The following is a 24,462-nucleotide window of genomic DNA, read 5'->3' as shown; positions in this document are numbered from 1 at the left end:
CATATGGGATGCCAGCACTGCAAGCGGTGACTTTACTTACCACACCACAGTGCTGGTCCTGCCTGTATACTTTATTACTGAGGTTTTAGGCTTCAGTAGATTTTATTGGACAAGCTATGAATTTCCTATCATTTATTTTATTCTACACATTTTTAAAATGTTTTGTTTCTCTATTTTCATATACTTGACAGGTAGAATGACAGAGATTAAGATACCTTCCACCTGCTGGTTCACTCTTCAAATGCCTACAACAGCCAGGGCTGGGCTAGGCCAAAGCCAGGAGTCTGGAACTCCATCCAGGTCTCCTATGTTGGTGGCAGGGACCAAGTACTTGGACCATGATCCATTGCCTCCCAGGACACATCAGGGGGAAAGTGGATCAGAAGTGGAGCAAACCTGCACTCCAAATGGGACATGGGTATTCCAAGCAGCAGCTTAACCTGCAGCGCCACAAAGTCTACCCATAATTTAAACTTTGTAGTATCAATAATTAAATTCCATTTAATTGCTTGTCTACTTTAGGAAATCTTCCTTTGCTTGATCCCACCTGAGAAACTTCACTTACAAAAATTATCAGATGATGGCAGTCCCAGATACACAAAGATGTTCATCACAGAATTATTTATATTAGCAAAAAATGAAAGAAAAATTGTATTTGTAACAACAGTGGGGAGTGCTACATCATGGCCATGATTTGATGGAATATTAAAAGTGGCAATTGCAGGAAATGTTCTAAGCACTTTCCAACTATTCATTCATTTAATCTTCACAGCAATCCTATGGGGGGGTACTATTATTATAAATTCTATTTGGCAGGGCAGGCACTATGGCGTAGTAGGTTAAACCTTCACTGGCAGTGCTGGCATCTCATATAGGCACTGGTTCTTGTCCAGGCTGCTCCTCTTCCGATCTAGCTCTCTGCTATGGCCTGGGAAAGCAGTGGAAGATGGCCCAAGTGCTTGGGCCCCTGCACCTGCGTGGGAGACCCTGAAGAAGTTCCTGGCTCCTGGCTTCAGATCGGCCCAGCTATGGCCATCGTGGCCATTTGGGGAGTGAACCAGCAGATAGAAGATCTCTCTTTATCTTTTCCTCTCTCTATATAACTCTGCCTTTCAAATAAAATAAATCTTAAAAAAAAAATCACACAGGCCCAAAGTGGCAGACCTGGCATTGGAATGAAGCTGTCTGCTTCCAGAGCAATTCATCTAATCACTATGACAATGCCTCATGGGGTTTCACTTTGCCTGGTTTTCCTCAATTAGTTTCATAGCAAAATTTTGGAGGAAAAATATATCCTGGTCCGTGGGGCTGGCCTTGTGCTGCAGCAGCTGTCACTGTTTGCAATGCCAGCATCCCACCCCATGTCAGAGTGCTGGTTGGAGTCCTAGCTGCCCAACTTCTGATCCAGCTCCCTGCTAATGCACCGGGGAAAGCAGCATAAGATGGCCCAAGTGCTGGGGCCCCTGCACCCACATGGGGGACCAGGATAGAGTTCCAAGCTCCTGGCTTTGGCCTGGCCCAGCCCTGGCTGTTGTGGCCATTTGGGGAGTGAACCACTGAATGGAAGGTCAGTCAGTCAGTTGTCTTTCAAATAAATAAACAAATCTTAAAAAAGGGGTGAGGGTAGTGATGGATGAACCCTAATTCTGCTTCATTATGAGCTCAGTGACAAAAGTTCACTATGCTGTTTCTTTCACCCTCATGAGCAGTAACAGATGCTTGTGAAACTGTAATTTACAAAGTCCTTCCACGTCACTAAAACCACCCCCCAGAGCTGCTATTTTCATTAGCCCCAATTTACAGGTGAAGAAGGCGAGACTCAGATAAGCAAAATGGCCCAGGTGTGTGTGGGCCCCAGTTCTCACCCTTCCCACTATTTAGTGTACTTTGGACAATTTCAAAACTGTATGCCCCTTCTACATTCCTGTAATCACCCAGGAAACTCCAGGAACAGGCAGAAGTAAAGGAAAAGGATTGGACTGGGTGTGGTCAGGATTAGCACCCCAGCCTTGAAGTCCCAGGGTTAAAATGTCTAGTTCCCTAAAGCACTGTTCCGTTGAAGTCTTCCCTACCCCAGGCTAGGGATCATCCCTAAAGAAAGTGTGCAAAAATTAACACTGCTTTTTCCATCTCTCCCTCAGCATGTTATTGCAGCCTCTTCAGACCTGAGTCTCAAAAGTGTCTTCAGACAGAGCCAACAGACCAGAGTTAAGAAAAGGACGAGGTGGACAACAATGATACCAGTTGATAGTGATGGGTATGATCACCTACTGGCATGTTGACACACACTGATTTCTCACAGTCATCCTATGGGAGAGAGCCCATTTCACTGATGAGGAAACTGAGTCTCAGAGGGAATCCCATGCTTGTTCAGCACAAAGTAGAGGCAAGGGATGGATGGTTAGCAACTCAGGGACCAGAGAGTGTGAGCTCCTGCCCTGAGTGACAGGAAAATCACCCCTAGAAATGCGATGACATTCCTCACATATCTGATAACTCCTAGGGAATGTGGCTCCCCCAGGCAAGACAGGAGTGGGAACACAGTAGCTCTTGATATTATTCATGACCTAGAAACAAATGTATCCTCTTTGTATCCCCTGCTGTTTTCTATCAATTAAAAAAAAAAAGGCAGCTTTTGATTTTCAGGATTCTGTCGAAGTATTTGTTAATACAGTTAATATATAAATACATAATGGAGCTGAGGGGAGAGTGGTGAGAAGTGCTAGTGTGTTGAGGGGAATCTCTGATCTTCTACCAGACTACAAGGGCAAAGGAGAATCTGGAGTGTTTTCAGTATTGCTCTGAGACGGGTGGCGGGAGCTTGGAAGCCATTGCTGTCTCAGCCCACTCACCGGCTTGGCTGTGAAGGAGTACGAGGTGATCTGTAAATCATCTACCAGCATCGTTTACCAGGGGTGGAATATTAACATGGCAGACGTAGGGGGTCACTGGCCTGGGAGCTGCCACTGCTCAGAGGCCTCACCTGACCTTTCTTTGACTGTTCTACTTTTCCAACGGCAACTGTTGCGTGAGAAGGAGTAAGGGAGCAGATAGAAACACTGCCCCGTGGCCCTGGCTGTGGCCGGGCGAGGCAGTTCGCGCCAGCAAGCTTCTAGGCAGCAACAATACAACTGTTAGATCAAGTGTGTGAAGGGTGAGGCCCCTTCAGGGCAGCTGCAGAAGAAAGCCCCTATTAATCCCTTAACTAAGCAGCTGATGGATTTCATCTTTCTGTGCTTGCATACGTTATCAGTCTTCAAACACAGGCGTGGTGTAAGTTTTTACAACCTTCACCCAAGCTACCAAGGCTCTGTATAGATTTCATCTCACTAACTGATGACCAAAAAAAAAAAAAAAAAAAGAACTGTGGAGGGGTTCTGCTTACAACACACTTTCACTCTGGCTTTAAACACCATAAGAAACGTTCATTCCCAGATTCATTCACAAAAAAAGAAAAGGTTTCTATGGGCGGCGCGAGACATCTCAGTGGGCTGCCTGGGGGTCCACTTTCTTTTGCTTTTGCATTCATTATCATTTAAAATAACAGAGCAAACCAATTCAGCAGGGGTCATTTTGCATAGCAATATCAGAAAAGGAACATTACCTGGTGTAATCCCCTTTGGCTTCCTGAAATTTAAAAACAAATAAAGACAAATGATCAATATGCATTTATATTAAGCTAAATAAATTATTTATTTGTGGTCATTTCCCCTCATAAAACCTCCAGTTTTGTGTTGAAAAATGTAGGTAAGGGACACGGGGGAAGAATGAAGTAGGGAGAAGAAAGACCAATAGTCCTGAAATAGTTCTTATTTGTAACAGAAAGGACAAATAAACACACATGAAAAAGCACAGACAACTCTTTCTCCTTTTGCGCTTCTGCAATCAGTGGTGAATGCTTTTCTATCCGAGCGGCACTTTTTCCACCGGACACGGAACTTTTAAACCATGACACAGGTAAATCAACAATGCTGTTTGTTTTCTCTTTACTTTTTAAACCAGGCACGGAAACTGACTTTGTTCTTCAGCTACCAAAAGCCTTGAAGACATTCAAGGCTATTTTACACAATCTCAGGAAAATGCATGCAAAAGTTACTAAATTTAAAAGAAAAGTACAGCTGTTAGAACAACTGCTGCCTCCCAGATTCAACTAACCCAGAGCTGTCTGCCAGGAATATTGGTCTCAACTCTTTTCCCTGGGTGCCGGCTAAATTTCATTTCCGTTGGAGACCCACAATCTCACACCCACTACAGCTCACACAAGCTACTCTAAGACAGTGGCTCCCGTTCTTCAGTGGCAAACAACCGATTGGCTAAAAAAATCCAACCAACACTGACCCATGCAAAAGTTTCAGAGTGGCAGGCAGTTAACAAAAGCCCACAAACAAAAGGGAACCGGACAGAGGCAGCTGGTCAATTCTTACCTGCAAAACGAGCGCCGCTAACTTGAAGATGGTCTCACTGTCTACTTCGATTTGCCCCTGTTGATGGAAAAGGAAAACACCACTGAACACAGGAGCTGCCTTAGGTTGTAGCAAATGGCTGTGGAGTTGGGGAAGCTGTCACAGCTTGGCACCTCCAGTTTAGGATCAAATGCAGATCATACCATTGTAGAAAGGGGGGAGGCGTGGAGAGCTAGTTGCACTGAGGGTTAAGGGGAAACCACATTGTGTGTGTGTGTGTTTTAATTAGCTGTGGGAGATTTTGTTTAGAGAGCAGTCAGTACTCAGAAAGAAACAGGATGACTTTGAAGCTGAAAATTCAGGCAACTTCTAAATAAATAATTTATCTCTACAAGTTCATTTCTAAGCTTCTAGGTTTTTTTCCCACTGGATTCATTGTTTTCCTGAAATAATTTTTTTCTCTGTACCATAGCAGCTATTTCAGTACATATACAATGCAAATATTATTAAAATATAAATTCATTTCTGTGTCAGTAACACAACATTGAGTTGATGCTTACACCATTAAATTACATCAAATGTTTAGAAGACTAAAACTGTTATCTATTTTTCCATCTTTTATTATTTCATCCTTTAAGATCTCAAAGGAAAACTGGAATTCTGGACTTTGTTTCCTAAGAATGCCTTTTTAGTGGCCTGGTAGAGATGTGTAAGTGTGTGTGTGCAAGGGGCACTGACTCTATCAGTAACACTCACATGTGCCTTTGTGTCTGCAAGTGCACAGACATATGTAAAATCTATCATTGCATCCTATGATATTTCCACAAAATGTGTAGTATAGATGAATCTGTATTTAAAAATAAAGTTTTTGGAGATCTGTTAGCTTATAAGCATTCACATGTGTAAAACCAATTCCACACAACCTGCCCCTTGCTAAGCCCTGCATAATGAGCACAGTGTTGCAGTGCATGGACCTAATTCCTGGGCCTGGAGAAGGCCCTCACTCGTCTTCCTCCCATTCTACCTGTTGGACCTGAGCTGGAGCATTTTCTAGTGATACCAAGCGGCTGCCTAGGGAGCAGTGAAGTGGTTTGCAAACCAGTGTCCAGCGGGCAGGACTACAGAGGTAGTTTGTTCCGCAAGGATTTCAGAGAGGATCATGGTTTCCTCTTAGATTTCCAAGTGATTTGAGGAAAGTTCTCAAAACCAACCAACCCAACCAAGCCAATCCTACATCTTTTGAAAAGTCATAAAAAACAAATTTAAAAAAGACCTCTGGGCATCAGAATGCCAGTGGTGCTAATGACTAGTGTTTCCCTTGTATTACAAGTGAATTCCATCCTGCAGCATCCAGACCTCCCTGCTGAAACCGGAGGCACAGGATCCACTTCAGAAGCTGACAGGGCCAGGGCCTTGGAATTCAAAGCTCGCCTATCATCTGGAGACACAGAGTATAAACCCAAGGAGAAGCCAGGTTGATTGCAGCGGCCCTCTATCTTTCTGGCAAAAGACACTGGTTACTAATCTGGCGCAGGAAGATGAAGTGGTTAATCCAACAGGTGAGGTGGGTGCTGATCAAGATTAAATTCCTTAAGTTCAAAGGAAAAGAGAAGGGGGCTTCTGGGGAACAACGCGAGACTATCTCTGAGCTCAAAATTAGGCCAGAACTCAGAGGCAAAATCAGATTTGCCTGGAAATCTTAAAGAAAAAAAGTGGATTGTTTGGTAAATCTTAAGAAAATCACAGGTGAACAAAATAATTAGGAAATTACCACCAACTCATCTGACACCCACGCTCCCTCCATGCCAGCCTCATCCGAACCTTGGACGAGTCAACCGCACAGCACTGCGGGCAGCAACTTTTCAATTTAGTAAATGAAGCTCAGCAGACAGATAACAAGACGGACCGCACTGCCAAATCTTTCTCCACCTTAGCAGGATCATTAAATATGGAAAATGCTGACGGAGAACTGAAGCACCAGGCACAGAGAGCTCCAGAGGGGAGGGTCCAAATCCCCAGCTCATCTGTGACTTTTGCAGCTACATGAGTGGCCCTGAGGTGTTCCAGTGAGGGAGGGTGAAGGAGAAAGCATGACCTAGCAAAGCCCAGCATTCTTTTCTTCTCTCTCTCTCTCTCTTTCTAGATTTAAAAGCAAGATTTATCAGAGTCAAACACCTCCAGCCAGAGCGGCACGGATGGGGGCTTCCAAGAGAGGATAAAAACCCGAAGTGTCTGGTGGTAGTCAGGTTTTTAAGCACAATTTTTTGGGTAAAAAATCCTGACATTCAGTTACAAGGTGGGGTAAAAACCCAAAAAAGACTTGATTTGCAATCCTTTATCCTGTCTGGCTTGCTCATGATTAAAAAAGAGAGAGAGAGAGCGAGAGAGCGAGCCACCACAAGGGTGGGATACCTAATTTTTTTTTTTTTTTCACAATAAACTGGGAGCTCGGCAAGGTGGAGTCACCACCCCTTGCTATTCTCATGTAAGACTGGAAGCTTCCAGGGGGTGGGCAGGCAGGCACTCCTGACCTTACTAAGGATAACTTTTTGGGGGAACATTTTCCACCCTCAATTTCTAGACTGCCTATTAAACCATCTGACTCCTCAGATTCCCTCCCTGCAAAAAGAATGGACCCTAACTTCTGTTAGGGGTGCTAAGCCCAGCATTCTTTACACACCCCAGCCCAACCCACCCCACCTTCCATTTTAACAACCACTGTTCTAGGGGCTGGCACCATGGTGCAGTGGGTTAATTCTCTGCCTTCGGCACCAGCATCCCATATGGGCACCAGTTCTAGTCCCAGCTGCTCCTCTTCCAATCCAGCTCTCTGCTATGGCCTAGGATAGCAGTAGAAGATGGCCCAACTCCTTGGGCCCCTGCACCCACATGGGAGACTGGGAAGAAGCTCCTAGCTCCTGGCTTCCGATCGGCGCAGCTCTGGCCATTGTGGTCATCTGGGGAGTGAACCAACGGAAGGAAGACCTTTCTCTCTGTCTCTCCCTCTCACTGTAACTCTACCTCTCAAATAAATAAATACAATCATTTAAAAAAAATACCACTGTTCTAGATATCCAAGGCAACACATTTTGTGTCTTATAACTGATTGCCACTTGACTTACCTGGGGAGTTTACCAAAAAACACATCAAAGATGACATTACTTGTGGGTGAGCATTTGGCCTAGCAGTTGAAATGCTGCATCCTATGTTAAGATTACTTGGGTTCAAATCCTAGCTCTGGCTCCTGATTAGAGGTTCCTGCTATTGTAGACTCTGGGAAGCAGCAGAGTACTTGCCACCCACCTGGGAGACTTGGATTGAGTTCCTAGCTCCACCCAGCCCTGGCCTTTAAGGCCATTTGAGGAGTGACTCTATGGAGGGAAGATCTCTCTGTTTTTCCTTCTCAGTCTCTGCCTTTCAACTAAATAAAAAAAAAAAAAAATCTAAAAAAAAAAACACCTCCAGAATGTCATGCCTGAAATGTAAAAGGTCTTCAGAAACTTCTGTCTGCCCAGGATTGCCTCTGCACATGGTATCAGAGGTAACATTATAGGGCCTGGGCAAACTAACACCTGAGAGAGGGATCTCCTTAAAGTGAAAGGTAATGAGATCCTTCAGTGGGGTTCCATGGCTGTCATGGGTCAACCACGAGAACCAGAGAAGTGAGTCAGATGACGCGGCTCAGTGCACAAAAGTAACACGAAACAGGACCGTGTCCTGGTGTGACACCCTCTGGCTAAGTGAGCTGGATAGCGAATTCAACCACTGGGTCGCTGGGTCCAGGACCACACTGGACATCTCATTTCTGTCCATGTCTCGTTGGCGTCATTGACCAAGACACTATGCTAATGAGGTGAATTCTAGGTTTAATTCCCAAGTAGAACAAGAATAAAAGAGCTTTAGGACTTGAAAACAAACAGTGAAAACATGACCAGGGCCATTGTCTTCTTTTTTTAAAGATTTATTTATTTTATAGGCAGAGTGGCAGAGAGACAGAGATCCGTGATCTGCTGGTTCATTCCCCAAATGACTGCAATGGCTGGGACTGGTTTAGGCCAAAGCCAGGAGCTTGGAACTCCGTCTTGGTCCCTGAAGTGGGTTGCAGGGCCATCCTCTGCTGCTTTCGCAAGGCACACTACCAGGGAGCTGGATTGGAAGCAGAGAAGCCAGGACTCAAACCGGCTCTCCGATATGGCAGGCTGGGGTTGTAAACAGTAGCTTAACTCACCACACTACAGTGCCTACACTTGACTCTTAGGGCTCTATGCGTGATTGTTGGTACAGAGGATCAGGGAGATGAAGTGCACTGTCCAACTCCTCTGGCGCATGTGACTCCTGACCCCTGAACAGTGCTCCTTCTACTCTACCATGTACTAGTTAACTTTCCATGACTCCAGTGCAAATGTCCAATCTAGAATCTTCCAAGGGCAGGTTTTTGGTAAAACCAGGAGACAGATAAGACTGGGGAAAAATGCCTTCAAATGCCATCTCCACTGTTGGAGGGACTGTAAGTCACCAACTCACGCCATCACAGTGAAATGGGAAAATTATTTCTGAAGATTCATTCTGCTCTTCTTAGATCAATGTCATACTCAATGAAAACTTATTTTGCTCTCTCTCTATAGCAATGAGTGTTAATAACTTGGTCACAGGGCTGGCACTGTGGCACAGTGGGTTAAAGCCACAGCCTGTGGCACCAGCTTCCCGTATGGGTGCCCAAGTCCCAGCTCTTCCACTTCTGATCCAGTTCCCTGCTGATGTGCTTGGGAAAGCAGTAGAGGATGGTCCAAGTCCTTGGGCCCCTGCACCCAGGTGGGAGACCCAGAAGAAGCTCCTGGCCTGACTCCATCCATCATTGCGGCCATTTGGGAAGTGAAGGAACAGATGGAAGACCTCTCTCTGTAACTGCCTTTCAAATAAATACATAAATCTCAAAAAAATAACTTGGTCACAAATACTTGGGATTTAGAACACATTGAAAACCACTGGGAGATGCCAGTATGTTTCCAAATCTATTATTAATCATCTACCTAATTGAGGGTTAAGTCTATAAAAAGTTAACTTGTGGAACACCAGCATTATTTGTAGAGGAAATTACTATTTCCAACCATCACAGTACGTACTAGATTCAAGAAATACTTTTTGATAAATCAAAACTATTGGATGAAAGTTTGATGACAAACAGGATGGGATATTTACATAATCATGAAATATACATAAATTATTTATTAGTTATAAGAAGGAAAATGGTGAAGTAATTCTAAATTAGAGAACTGGATAGACATTGACCAATGGGGTCGTTTTTTAAAGGCTTATTTACTTGAAAGGTAAAGTGGCAGAGAGAGAGAGACAGAAAGAGAGAGATCTTCCATCCACTGGTGCAGTCCTCAAATGGCCACAATAGCCAGGTCTGGCCCGGGCTTAAGCCAGGAGCCTAAAACAGTATCCAGGTTTCCTTCATCAGTGACACAGGCCCATGTACTTGGGCCGTCCTCTGCTGCTTTCCCAGACATATCAGCATGAAGTTGGATTGGAAGCAGAGAAGCCAGTACCCAAACTGGTGCTCCGATATGGAATGTTGGTGCTGGAAGCGACAGCTTAACCCATTGAGCCACAATGCCTGCTCCATTGTTCTTAACTACCATCTTAACCAATACTGCCAGTAATGGGAGAGCACAGTATCCTATGTTTCCTGATGGTCTGAACTGAAAAAGGCTGCTACCTACATGATGTGCTGCGGTGGCAAATATAAGTATCTTTTTTTTTTTTTTTTTTTTTTTTGACAGGCAGAGTGGACAGTGAGAGAGAGAGACAGAGAGAAAGGTCTTCCTTTGCCGTTGGTTCACCCTCCAATGGCCGCCGCGGCCGGCGCACTGCGCTGATCCGATGGCAGGAGCCAGGAGCCAGGTGCTTTTCCTGGTCTCCCATGGGGTGCAGGGCCCAAGCACCTGGGCCATCCTCCACTGCACTCCCTGGCCACAGCAGAGAGCTGGCCTGGAAGAGGGGCAACCGGGACAGAATCCGGCGCCCCAACCGGGACTAGAACCCGGTGTGCCGGCGCCGCTAGGCGGAGGATTAGCCTAGTGAGCCGTGGCGCCAGCCGCAAATATAAGTATCTTAGAACTGGAAACCAGAGGTAGGGGAGCTCTGATTTCCAACTTTTGTGGGCATCTATGGTGCGAATAATTCTAGTATGGCTAATTTCAAGCTACTAATATAATATTTCAGTACATGGAGCTGGAAAGAGATGTGAGAACTGGCTCTCATGAGTTGGTACAAGCCATCTCTAACACATAGCCCTCTAAGTCAAGGGGCTAGGCTTGTGACACAGCAGGTAAAGCTGTCATCTGCAGTGCCAGCATCCTATAAGGATGCGGGTTTGAATTCCAGCTGCTCCACTTCTGATTCAGCTCTCTGCTTTGGCCTGGGAAAGCAGCAGAAGATGGCCCAAGTGCCTGGGAACCTGTACCTATGTGGGGGACCCAGAAGAGGCTCCTGGCTCCTGGCTTCGGATCAACTCAGCTCCAGCCATTACAGCCATTTGGGGAGTGAACCAGTGGATGAAAGATTCTCTCTCTCTCTGCCTCTGCTTTTCTGTAACTCTTTCAAATAAATAAATATTTAGAAAAATTCTAGTCAAAAATACATCACTAGATCTAATCATAAGCATTACACAATTCCAAACTGAGAATTATTTTACAAAACATCTGATCCATATTTTTCAAAAATGAATGCCAAAGACAGGTTGAAGAACTATTCCAAAGTAAAGAAGACTAGAATTGTAACAGAGGAATGTAGTGTGTTATCCTGGATCAAGAGAAAGTGGCTAACGGTAGTACTGGAGGAATATAACTATCTGCTAGGCAATATGATAGGTTTGATATTAGATTTTCTGAATATGATCAGTGTAATATAGTTAGATAAAGGATGTCCTTGATCCTAGGATATACACAGTGAACTACTTTGGGGCAAATCAGTATGATGGCTATACCTCACTCTCAAGAAAAGCTTGGGCTGGTGCCGCGGCTCACTAGGCTAATCCTCCGCCTTGCGGTGCCGGCACACCAGGTTCTAGTCCCGGTCCGGGCGCCAGGTTCTGTCCTGGTTGCCCCTCTTCCAGGCCAGCTCTCTGCTGTGGCCAGGGAGTGCAGTGGAGGATGGCCCAAGTCCTTGGGCCCTGCACCCCATGGGAGACCAGGATAAGTACCTGGCTCCTGCCATCAGATCAGCGCGGTGTGCCGGTCACAGCATGCCGGCCGCAGCGGCCATTGGAGAGTGAACCAACGGCAAAGGAAGACCTTTCTCTCTGTCTCTCTCTCTCACTGTCCACTCTGTCTGTCAAAAAAAAAAAAAAAAAAAAAGCTTTTACACGTATGAGAACAGAGTACAAATGTGGCAAAATGTTGAAAATAGAAATGTGGTTTGATAGAGACTTTTTTTTTTTTTTTACTATTCTTGAAACTATTCTGCAGGTTTGAATATCTCAAAATAAAAAATACATACCATAGAAGAAATGAACATATTTTCTTGGAGTGGAAAATATCTATTTATTTTGCCTGCCAAGTACCCTTTTTCTTTTTCTGGGAAAAATATCCCATTTTGGGGGCTCTACTGGGAACACAATTATCATTTTTGGGACAAGTGACAGAGGCTGGTTTAAAAATTTTCCCAGTGATTTTCCAAATTAGAACTAGGGGAAGAAAGTTTCTCTCTCTCTCAACAAAGCTGCAAAGATGTGACTCAGGCAGGAATCAAGGCCCACAGATGGAGAGCAAGTGGCTTCTTTCCCTTGGTGGCTGATTATACCCAAAGCTGTGCAGCGCCAGACTTCAAAGGCTGGTCAACATTCAAAGTTAGCAAGGATGAGGACTTGAATGATGTTTGGCACACTCTCAGTCTGATGCTGAGCTACCAAACAAACAGTGCAAAGACCAGGTGTAACAAGGACACAAATGAAGCAGTAGAGACCACTCCTGGAGCTTCTCTTCTTCCTGCTGAGGACACATCTATGGGGAGTAAGGAATCTGTAGGTCAGACCATGCTTGTTTTTATGTAATCAGGTTGGTGGAGTGGCCATGCCAACACACGAGATCTGTTACCCCACAAGGCAATTCTTCCTAGGCCATTAACACAGGCAGGGTTTACTATTTATTTTTGAAAGAGTTACAGAGAGGGAGAGATAGAAACAGAGATATCTTCCATCTGCTGGTTCACTCCCCAAATGGCCTCAACAACCAGTGCTGGGCCAGGCCGAAGCTAGGAGCCAGGTGCTTCTTCCTGGTCTCCCACGCGGGTGCAGGGGCCCAAGGACTTGGGCCATCTTCTACTGCTTACCAGGCCACAGCAGAGAGCTGGATCAGAAGAGGAGCAGCCGGGACTAGAACCGGCACCCATATAGGATGCTGGCACTTCAGGCCGGGGCGTTAACCCACTGCGCCACAGCGCTGGCCTCAATGGAAAGTTTTTTCCCCCCAATCCACGCATAGGTTTTTTTCATAATCATCAAACATGTTGAGGCATGTATTTGACACAGTGGTTAAGATGCCACTTGGGATGCCTATTTGAGTCCCTGCTCCTCTGTTTCTAAACCAGCTTCCCCTAAAGTATACTCTGGGAAGCAGAAGATGATGGTTTAAGCATTTGGGCCCCTGCCACTCACATGGGAGTGAAGTTTGGGTCCTGGCTTCAGTCTGGCATACCCTGGCTGTTGTGACCATGTGGGGAATGAACAAGTGGATAGAAGATCTGTCTTTCAGATACAGTGGAAATTAATAAAAATTAATAATTTAATATACTATATATCATATTTGTTTTCTTTACTGTCTGTTATCCTTGGTGCTGTCATCCCTGTCTAGTAAGTAAAACCCTCAAGGGCAGGAAATTTTATTTACTTTAGCCACAGTCCTATCTTCAGGATCTAGAGCATTGCCTGGCATACAGTAGGTACTCAATAATGTCTGTTGAATTTAAATTGAAAGAGAAGTGAGGGGCCAGTGCTGTGGCACAGCAGGTTAAGCCACTGTCTGCAGTGCCAGCATCCTATATGGGTGTTGGTTTGAGTTCCAGCTGCTCCACTTTTGATCCAGCTCCCTGCTAATGTACCTGGGAAAGCAGTGGAGGATGCCCCAAGTGCATGGGCCCTGCACCCATGTGGGAGACCTGGATGAAGCTCTGGCTCCTGACGTTAGTCTGGCTCAGACCTGGTTGTTGCAGCCATCTGGGGAGTGAACCAGTGGTTGGAAGATCTCTGTCTGTCTCTGTCTTTCCCACTCTGTAACTCTGACATTCAAATAAAGAAATAAAAAAAGTGTAAAGTAAAAAATTGATGCAGGCATTTTTTACAAAGGGAATGCTTCTTGCATTTCTTGAATCACTCACATAATTAATTTGCCTTGGTTTTCAACACAGAATAAGGAATTCCAGTTTTTAGAACTATGAGGAAATATCTCAGGCTCCACCATCAATGGGGACTTTAACCAGTTCTAGACACACAAACTTAAAAGACTACATACAGGCCGGCACTGTGGCTCACTTGGCTAATCCTCCGCCTGTAGCACCGGCACTCCGGGTTCTAGTCCAGGTTGGGGTGCCAGATTCTGTCCCAGTTGCTCCTCTTCTAGTCCAGCTCTCTGCTGTGGCCCGGGAAGGCAGTGGAGGATGGCCCAAGTGCTTGGGCCCTGCACTGGCGTGGGAGACCAGGAAGAAGCACCTGGCTCCTGGCTTCGCGTTAGTGCAGCATACTGGCCATAGCGGCCATTTGGGGGGTGAACCAACGGCAGGAAGACCTTCTCTCTGTCTCTCTCTCACTGTCTAACTCTGCCTGTCCAAAAAAAAAAAAAAAAAAAAAAAAAAAAAAAAAAAAAAAAGACTACATACAAAGAGGTGTCAAAAAGTCATTTACTCTGCCGGCTTCACTTCCTACCGATGCAAAAGGCAAATAATAATACTTGTCCCACATACTTTCTGGCGTTTTGAGGCCAAAACAAATGAGAAAAAGATGCTTTGAAAAAGGAAAAACTATAAAGATAATCGAAAATGAATCTTGATAAGAATGGAATGGGAGAGGGAGCAGGAGATGGGAGGGTTTTGGGTGGGTAGGAAGTGATGGGGGGGAAAAGCCATTGTAATCCATAAACTGTACTTTGGAAATTTATATCTACTAAATAAAAGTTAAAAAAAAGAAAAAAGAAAAACATTATTAAAAAACAAACATGTACAGGTGTTTCTGTGGGTGTGTATCATAGTTTCAGAGACAAATGCATTATGACCAAAGTATCTGGGCAGACTGCTTTTCAGAAACTTGATGGTAACAGAGATAGGCACAGAGAGACAGGGAAAGTTTGCAACAGGTGAATCAGTGCTCAGCTTGGGAGGGCAACACCAATAAATACGTGGGTATGAAAATGACAAAGGAGGGAGAACTAGTCAGACTCTATTGTCCCAAGTTTAGTCCAAGTATGGTTTGTGCAATGTGCTCATTTTTTTAGGTAGACAAGCGGAATACATTTGTTTTCTGTTCTTTTTTTTTTTTTTTTTTTTTTTGACAGGCAGAGTGGATAGTGAGAGAGAGAGAGACAGAGAGAGAAAGGTCTTCCTTTGCCGTTGGTTCACCCTCCAATGGCCGCCGCTGCAGCCGGCGCACCGCGCTGATCCTGGCAGGAGCCAGGAGCCAGGTGCTTTTCCTGGTCTCCCATGGGGTGCAGGGCCCAAGCACCTGGGCCATCCTCCACTGCACTCCCTGGCCATAGCAGAGAGCTGGCCTGGAAGAGGGGCAACCGGGACAGAATCCGGCGCCCCAACCGGGACTAGAACCCGGTGTGCCGGCGCCGCAAGGTGGAGGATTAGCCTATTGAGCCACGGCGCCGGCTCTGTTTTCTGTTCTTGAGGTGAACTTCCAACTAGCTTCAAAATAGAAACCACATCTTAGTACTAGATACCATTCTCCACTAAAAGAAAAACGTCTGATTTCAAATCTATGGCAGGGAAAAGTACACAGAGAGCCTGGGTTGGCTTATTGTGTCTCCAAAGCACTAGAGACCAGCTAAAAGGACAGGGTCTGATTTATAGGGGGTCCCACTGGCCAAAGTGGGAGCAGCTTGAGCATCAAAATGAATGAGTAAAAAGGAATTTATGAGACCATGTTGATAATTTTTTAAAAATTTAATTTTTATTTATTTGAAATGCAGAGAGTGTGTGTGTGTGTGTGTGCTTCCACCCACCGGTTCACCCCTCAAATGCCTGCAACAGCCAGGTATGGGCCAGGATGAAGCCAAGAGCCAATCTGGGTCTTCCACCTGGATGTCAATGACCCAAGTACTCAAGCCATCATCTGCTACCTCCCAGAATGTGCATTAGCAGGAAGCTACAATGGGGAGCGCAGCCCTCAGACTTCAATGTCGGATGCCGGCATCCCAAGCAGCATGTTGATGACTGTAGCAAACCTTATCAGGACGACAAACCTCCTTCCTTCAACTCTTACTTTTACTTTGCCCCTATTCTGAGGTCACGAGTCTCCATTCCTATGAAACCCAGCAAGAATGAGACTGTCACCCGGTCCCACACGGTATCTCAACCCTCTTTATAAACTCTCACACTGCCACATTTTCAAAGCAAGCGAGTGAATGTTTATGAGCCTGCCCTGGAAATTAGAGGTGTGGTGATGCCCAGCCAAATTGTTCTGCGATGCAAGAAAAGCAGGGAGCCTAAATAGGTCAGGCTCTGCTAATAAGCAAGACGGTGCCAAGGCACCCACATCTGATGCATACACGGGGAGACAACTGGAGAACAGATGAATAACCATTATTAAACACTTAGAACCCAGCTCTCAACTTCTGTGCTTACCCTTACACACTGGAAGATTACATGCACAGCAGACATTAATTACAGCATTCTAATTGCTTAAAAGCACCCTGGCACCAATTTACAACGCCACTCTGAATTTGTAGCAGCAGAGTGTCCTGATGGAAAACTACTCATTTAAAAAAAAAAAAAAGTGCAAGGTGCTTGCAAGATAATCAAGGATGATTAGAGGGGGAAAATGATGAATCAGGAGAAAGAAAGTTCTGGTCACGGTGTTAAAATTAAGCCTGAAAATTAAGCCTTTGCGTAAAGAAGCCCTGCTGAAGTTATTATCCTATGTGGATGTTTTGCATGAGCAAATATGCAAGGAAACTTCGATTTTCAGTACTGTGGAGCCTCCCACTTATTATGTTTTTCTCTCAAAAGGGCATACCATGCTTAAAGTATTTTCATCAAGCTTTTCCTTTTATGTCATAATTGTGGTTATGCATGTGCTGGCACTTCTTACAGATGAGAACATTTTATAGGGTCGTTCTCTAGGGAACTCTGGGATAATACTGTCGATTACAATAAGAATAGGAGCATGGATTAAGTGCATGTCATCTTTTTCTAGAGCTTTACACATTTATATCGATGTATAGGCCATTCATTCATTGATGAAGGCCAACCTCTCAAGAAGGTAACATTATCATCCCCTTTTCACAAGTCAGGGAAACTGAGGCTTAGGAAAACTAAGGAGGTTGTTGCTCAAGGCCACCCAGGTGGGTAAGTGCCAGGACCAGAATTCAAAGATGGACAGTGGGGACCCTCCTCCATGCCCCCACCTTTCCCCTACATCATGCACTGAGTCGAACAATGGACTGTCTCTCTGAGGAATGAATCAACACTTGTGGTTTGTATCCCACACCCACAAACTCTACTGACTTCATTTCAGCTACCAGCAAATTGTACTCTTACAAGGCACCTAAGTACATGTGTTCTTCATAACTTTAAAATTGTAACCACTAATGGCCAACTCAACAGATTTATATGAAATAGACATCTTGGTCTATTTTTTATAGAGTCCACAATACAAAGATTCTCCCCTAAAAACAACCCTTTTAGCCCTACTTAATGATGAAATGGGAGTCCGCCATTCAATTTTTTCTTGCCTAAACACAGAGTTAGCCCCTTTCAAGCTTCCTTAGGTCTGTGAAGCACCATAGAAAGGCCAACAATATCCACTTTCTAGTATGGGATTAAAAAAACAAGAAAGAGACAATAGGAGGACAGGTGACACAACGGACAGATGGAGAGAGGGAGAGCTGTCAGGGGGAAGTTTGTTTCTGGAAGTTGCTCTGTCATGTTTCCTCTGAATACAAGATTTGTTTCTTCAAACATGTCAATCTAGCATTTTCAGATGCAGGAAACGTACAAAGGAGTCTAATTTCTAAACTAATGAGAAAATACCTTACATAGCCTTTTCACCCATTGGTGTTCAAGATTCCTAAATTTTAAGATTTTGTATTTGGGCTGGAGCTATGGCGCAGTAGTTTAAAGCACCAGCCTGCAGCACCGGCATCCCACATGGGTGCCAGTTTGAGCTGGGGCTGCTCCACTTCCAATCCAGCTCCCTGATAATGCACTTGAGAAAGCAGAAGAGAATGGCCAAAGTGCTTGGGCCACTATATCCAAGTGGGAGACCAAAAGAAGCTCCTGGCTCCTGGCTCCGTCCTGGTCCAGATCTGGTCATTGTGGCCATTTGGGAAGTGTAACAGTGGATAGAAGATCTCTCTCTCTCTCTCTCTCTCTCTCTCTCTCTCTCTCTCTCTGTAACTCTGTCTTTTAAATAAATAAAACAAATATTTAAAAAAAAGATTTTATATTTTCAGCTGAATGGGCCATCTACCTTCTCTCTCTTTCAAAGTATTCATCATGGTATTTTTATATGAATTAAAAAGATTTATTTATGTAAAGAGGGATACAGAGGGAGACACACACACACACACACACACAGCGAGAGAGAATGACCTTCCATCTGCTTCCAGTGGGGAGTAAATGGGACCAGTCAGCTACCAGTAGCCTGAAACTCCATCCGGACTCCCTTGAGGGTGGCAGGGGCCCAAGCACTTGGGCCATCCTCCCCTGCCTTCCCAGGTGCATTATCAGGGAGCTGGATCAGAAGCAGAGCAGCCAGAACTTGAACTGATGCTCTGATGGGATCCTCGTGGTGCAAGCAGTGGCTTAACCCACAGCACCTCAACCCTGGCTCTTTTACATGACTTTCTGTGAGTCACAATTGAGCTACAATGCAAATCCTTAAAAAATATGTTTCATCATGTTATTATTATTTTTTGATTAACATGTAAGATCTGTACATTTTCATGAGGTATAGTGCAGTACTCCAACATATACACTCAGCATCATCTGATCAAGCCAGGCAACCGGCCTTTCATTTCTTAGCCTTGCTTTGCATTTGGAGTCCACCAGCTCCTCCATTCCAGTTCTTTCTACAGAATAGAACATCTTGGCCGGCATCGCAGCTCACTAGGATAATCCTCCGCCTGTAGCACCGGCACTCTGGGTTCTAGTCCCGGTTGGGGCGCCGGATTCTGTCCCGGTTGCTCCTCTTCCAGTCCAGCTCTCTGCTGTGGCCTGGGAGTGCAGTGGAGGATGGACCTAGTGCTTGGGCCCTGCACCCGCATGGGAGACCAGGAGGAAGCACCTGGCTCCTGGCTTCGGATGGGCGCAGCGCTGGCTGTGGCAGCCATTTGGGGGGGTGAACCAATGGAAGGAAGACCTTTCTCTCTGCTCTCTGTCTCTCTCTCACTGTCTAACTCTGCCTGTCAAACAAACAAACAAACAAACATACAAAAAAGTCTTATTGTGAACTGTAATGCAATTCTCATAAGTCTGTTTCTGAGAAGACGGCATACCAAAAATATTAGTACTGGGTTTAGATGTTTAAAGATAATTCATAGTACACTATACCTTTATGAAATACAAGTATTCCAACTGGATTTTTATGATGTGGCTCTTTCCAATGTATTCAACAAATATTTGAGTGCCTGCTTGCGCTGGCACATAAACCAGTGAGCAAATAGTTCAGTCTTTGTAAATGTAACCCAGCTAGTGCTGACTGGAGGGCATTTTCCTTGGTCTCTATTTTATGACTATATCCTTTTACATTTTTGGGCTTCGGTTTTTTATTCATTCTCTCGGGTAGGTGGTAACAATAAATGACACAGCTTGGAGGAAAATGCCCCAAGGAGCTGAGATGTGGTAAAAGTTTTTATTATGAAAACTGATCTCCCACAAATGCACAAGGCAGCATATATCTGAATGCTCATGGTTTAATAATACAGTTTCCATGTTAGGAAAACATAAAGGGAAAACCACACAAAACAGGAATAGGTGAGATATGTATTCTAAAACATGTAATAGCCCTTAAGAATACAGTTTTAGATTTCTTTGTTCCTGTGGACTGGCTAGTCTTCAAACCAGCTCTGACGTTGACCTTGATAAATCTCAGTCTAGTGATGACTAGTTATTATGAGATGGCACATGAACCCAGCTGCAGACACAACCTACAGCCTGCACAGTTCAATTTTTTTCTACCAAGCCTTTAACTTATTTCTGAATCTCGAAATGAGTTGAAGATTAAAACACATACACATGCATGCACACACACACACACACTTTACATATTAAGCACCCTCAAATCCCAAACGTTGAAACTCAGCCAGCCATTGTGGTGTGGCAGGCTAAGCTGCCTCCTGAAATGCTGGCATCACATCTGGGCAGTGGTTTGAGTCCTGGCTGCTCCTCTTCTGATCCAGCTCCCTGTTAATGCACCTGGGAAAGCAGCAGAGAATGGCCCAAGTGCTTGGGCCCCTGCACTCATGAAGGAAACCCAGAAGAAGCTCTTGGCCCCTAGCTTCAGCCTGGCCAAGCGCCAGCTGTTGCAGCCATTTGGGGAGCTGTGTGCACACTACCAGTGTTAACTTTGTCTCATGTGCTGGCTGCACGCTGTTTCCTCCCATGTGTTCTTTGGCGGGACCTTCTCTTGGTCACTCTGGACTTATCTTTCCCACTGCAGCAACCAGTGGGGCCTGGAGCAAGTTATTCTTTTCTGAAACTCATTTCCAAATGTGCTGGTGATAATACTAACTTTACTCAATTGTTCACAGCATGAAATGAACTATAAATGTAAAATATCTATCATAAAGCCCAGCACCCACAAAGGATCTGTAGGAATGCTTCAACTTCACTTCTTAAACTCTTATATATAATTCTACCTATTTCTAGATTATCAATTTTATTCTGGGACACTGATCAAATTTTCGGTACTTCTATAACTTTTAGTCACTTTTTTAAATTTAATTAAAAAAAAATTTTTTTTTTGACAGGGAGAGTGGACAGTGAGAGAGAGAGAGACAGAGAGAAAGGTCTTCCTTTGCCGTTGGTTCACCCTCCAATGGCTGCCGCGGCCGGCGCGCTGCGGCCAGCGCACCGCGCTGATCCGAAGGCAGGAGCCAGGTGCTTCTCCTGGTCTCCTATGGGATGCAGGGCCCAAGCACTTGGGCCATCCTCCACTGCCCTCCCAGGCCACAGCAGAGAGCTGGCCTGGAAGAGGGGCAATCGGGACAGAATCTGGCGCCCCGACCGGGACTAGAACCCAGTGTGCCTGCGCCGCAAGGCGGAGGATTAGCCTATTGAGCCACAGCACCGGCCTTTAGTCACTTTTTAATATGCCTCAATATTGACAGGATAAATGCTTTAATACTGCATATAAATCTCTGGTATTCCATTCTAATTGTTTTTCCTTTTTTTTTTTTTAATGTATTTATTTTAAAGACCGAGTGACGGATAGAAAGGGAGAGACAGACAGAGATCTTCTATTTGCTGGCTTACTTTGCAAATGGCTGCAATAGCCAGGGGTGGGCCATGCTGAAGCCAGGAGGAATGATGCTATGTACAGGTCTCTCACATGAGTGTCAGGGGCCCAAGTACTTGGGTTGTCCTCCACTGCCTTCTCAGACATTTTAGCAGGGAGCTGGATCAGAAGCAGAGCAGCAGGGACTCCAACCGGCACTCTCATATGGAATGCCAGCATTGCAAGCAGCAGCTTTACCTACTGAGTCACAATGCTAACCCCATTCCACTTAGTTTCAAACAAATTTTTAAAAATATTTATTTATTTGAAAGGCAGAGATAGACAGAGGTCTTCTATCTGCTGTCATTCCCCAAATGGCTACAAGAGCCGGAACTGGGCTGATCCAAAGCCAGGAGCCAGGAGCTTCTTCCAGGTCTCCCATGTGGGTACAGAGGCCCAAGCACCTGGGGCATCTTCTACTGCTTTCCCAGGCCATTAGCAGAGCTGGATCGGAACATAGCAGCCAGGACATGAACCGGTGCCCATATGGGATGCCGGCACTGCAGGTGGAGGCTTAACCTACTGCAACACAGCACCGGCTCCTCAAAGAAATTTGAAGAACTTTATCAAATTCAAAAAAACATTTAAGAATCAATATTCCTTTTGGAATCATTTCATGTCTCTATTGAAATCATTTAATAGTAATTATGAAGTTTTGTACTATGCCTACAAAGTTCATACATATCCTATGTTAAGATTAATAGTCAGTATTTCATATTCTCCTATAAAAACGAGTTTCTTTTTAAAATCTGGTTATTTTTATAGTTGTTAGATAGATTATTACTACTTTTAGTGTATTAACTGTCAACTGATTTCTTCACCAAAGCTAATAATTTCAAGAAATTTAGCTAATTCATTTCCATTTTCTTTTTTTTAAAGATTTTATTTATTTATTTATTTATTTATTTGAGAGGTAGAGTTATAGACAGTGAGAGGGAGAAACAGAGAGAAAGGTCTTTCGTCTGCTGGTTCACTCCCCAAATGGCCGCAACGGCTGGAGCTGCACCAATCCGAAACCAGGAGCCAGGAGCTTCTTCTGGGTTCCCACGTGGGTGCAGGGACCCAAGGACTTGGGCCATCTTCTCCTGCTTTCCCAGGCCACAGCAGAGAGCTGGACTGGAAGAGGAGCAGCTGGGACTAGAACCAGCATCCATATGGGATGCCGGCGCCGCAGGTGGAGGATTAACCTACAGCCTCACGGCGCCGGCCCCATTAATTACCATTTTCTAGGCACGTAATGAAATTGTCTCCAAATAATTACTTGGAGTTTTATTATTTGGTGTTTCCTCCATCCCTGCTTTGTTGCCACCTGTACGGTAACTTTAGCTTTAAGTAAGAAGGTGAACAGGGTTAGTTATACTCAGGGCACTCTGTCTGAGTGACTGGTGTGGCAGAATATCTTGGAAGATTTGGCCGAAACACAGTTTTATGATGAACTGATTCTCTCCACGTCCACTCTCCATGTCCCTCCACTCTGGAAGCAATCAAAAGTCGATGACTTATTTCCTTGAAACTCTAAGAAAAAAGCCTGAATCCAAGAGCAGAGAAGTGTGTCAATCTATCCTTGTAGCTGATTTAACAATGATTCTCTCAAATGCCTGCAATAGACACTTAGAGTAAGTATAGCAGCAAAGGTTATCACAGATAAGCTGGGACTTCAGTGCTTTAAAATTCAACCATGCAACGCTAAAATTGTATTCTGATAGCTTTAGTATATTAAACTGTAAGTTTGCAAGTACAAGATCAACTCTGGAAAATCGAATTTAGGAATAGTAGCTCCATCTTAGGTAGTGAAAACAAAATAAGATTGAAAGCTGAAAATGTCTAATTTTATGGTTACTTAGAGCTGATTTTCAATTTGGCTTCATTTTTCCACAAGTTCATTTTGCAACGTTTGAGCAGTTTAGTTGCTAGTGTAAATGTTATTTGTTTTGCTCACTTGACACATATTTACTTAGGGCCTTGCAAGTATGATGAACAGCTCAAGAGTCAGTACAGCGGGGGGCGGGGGAAGGGGGAGTGTGACAGGTACATAAATGAAGTATTCAACACAATAAGAAGAGTTGTGAGAAGTAGTTACAGGATGTTTCAGAGTTTGGAAGAGTTTAACTCCTTGTAGGAAATGGTATTGGTAGTAGACAAAAGAGACAACTTAAAAATATTTTTTTAAGTGTTTATTTATTTGAGATGCATAGAGATACAGAGAAGAGAAACAGAGAGAGAGAGAGAGCGAGAGAGAGCGCAAGCTCCCTATGCTGGCCTTTAATAAGAATGCAATTGTTTTTTTAAATCAAATGAATGAATGAAGAAAGAAAGATAAGTGTTATGGTTCTGGAGCCAGGTCTGATCACTCCACTACTAGTGAGTTATTTAACTTTGGCCAAGTGATTTAACCTCTTTGTGTCCCCATTTTCTCATTTGTCAAAGTAGTAATAAATAACAGTGTCAGTTGTTGTGACAGCTAAATGAGATAATACTGAAAAAAGATCAGTTCCGATGACTAGTATGCTCTCAGCAGAGTCCGGCTGCCTCCTGCCTCCCCCCCCCCCCCGACCAACTTCTGCACCAAAGGGAGCTGTGGCTATGCATCGTCTCTGCCACAGGGCACCCCAGGAGCCCCATCTGCCTTTCCACATTTTCTGACTTTTCATTAGCATCAGAATTTTGTACACACCAGAAGAGACAAGGTGGCCAGCATTATTTTAATTCGCCAAGCTGGTCTTCAGATGGCTGAGTTTGTAATGGCTTGGTGGAGTAGATGTTGGCTGGTTAATACAATCATAAATGGAGTCAAAGTGGCCTGCAAGTGTCACAGCCTGGAGCACGCCTACAGTCCCATGGCATGCCCTGTGGCTTTCCTTTCCCTACCAGGCAACAGGCTGGCCCAGGTGGACTGTAGCCTGCCTGCCTGGTGCTGCCAGGGCTCCCCAAGGTCAGTTTCGGCGTTTCCACATCACTGCCACCTGGCACAGGTGGTTGTTTTGTGAAGGCAAGGTGTGCCCCTCTCACTCTCACCAAGGAAGCCAAACAGGTTCAAGGGCCCTTACCTGAAGGGCAGCTCACACGAAAGTGTGTACTTGCCTTGGGAACACTCGCTCCTTGGGGCAGTTCTGAGCTTTCCTGGAAGGTGAGCGCTAATGCGTTCCAGTAATACCCTCTCCCAGTGGTGCTCTGCCCTCCGGCCCAGTCCATAGAAACCACCTGACCCCTGGTGTACACAGGCACCTTATTAACCACATGGGCTTAAAGCATCAAGGCGGCTAATGCTTATAATTAAGGCAAAGAGGGGGTTTAAATGCAGGGTGCCAGGGGTCTGTATCCATGGTGAGATAGGCAGCCTTCATT

General features: G+C 44.8%; 1 protein-coding gene across 4 annotated transcripts in view; it reads right to left on the bottom strand.

Moving 5' to 3' along the window:
- Positions 1–24,462, bottom strand: part of FRMD4B (FERM domain containing 4B) — a 365,908-nt gene that overhangs the window by 73,120 nt on the left and 268,326 nt on the right. For all 4 annotated transcript variants that reach the window (XM_051851478.2, XM_002713308.5, XM_051851477.2 and 1 more), the window contains 2 exons: positions 4,425–4,481; positions 3,605–3,627 (listed from right to left, as the gene is read on the bottom strand). In XM_051851478.2, coding sequence (XP_051707438.1) covers positions 3,605–3,627; positions 4,425–4,481 — 80 coding nt within the window. The remainder of the gene's footprint in view (positions 1–3,604; positions 3,628–4,424; positions 4,482–24,462) is intronic.

This window comes from Oryctolagus cuniculus, chromosome 10 (assembly GCF_964237555.1).
Source record: "Oryctolagus cuniculus chromosome 10, mOryCun1.1, whole genome shotgun sequence".
Classification (NCBI taxonomy): Eukaryota; Metazoa; Chordata; class Mammalia; order Lagomorpha; family Leporidae; genus Oryctolagus; species Oryctolagus cuniculus.
This window is presented reverse-complemented; position numbering and strand designations above follow the sequence as displayed.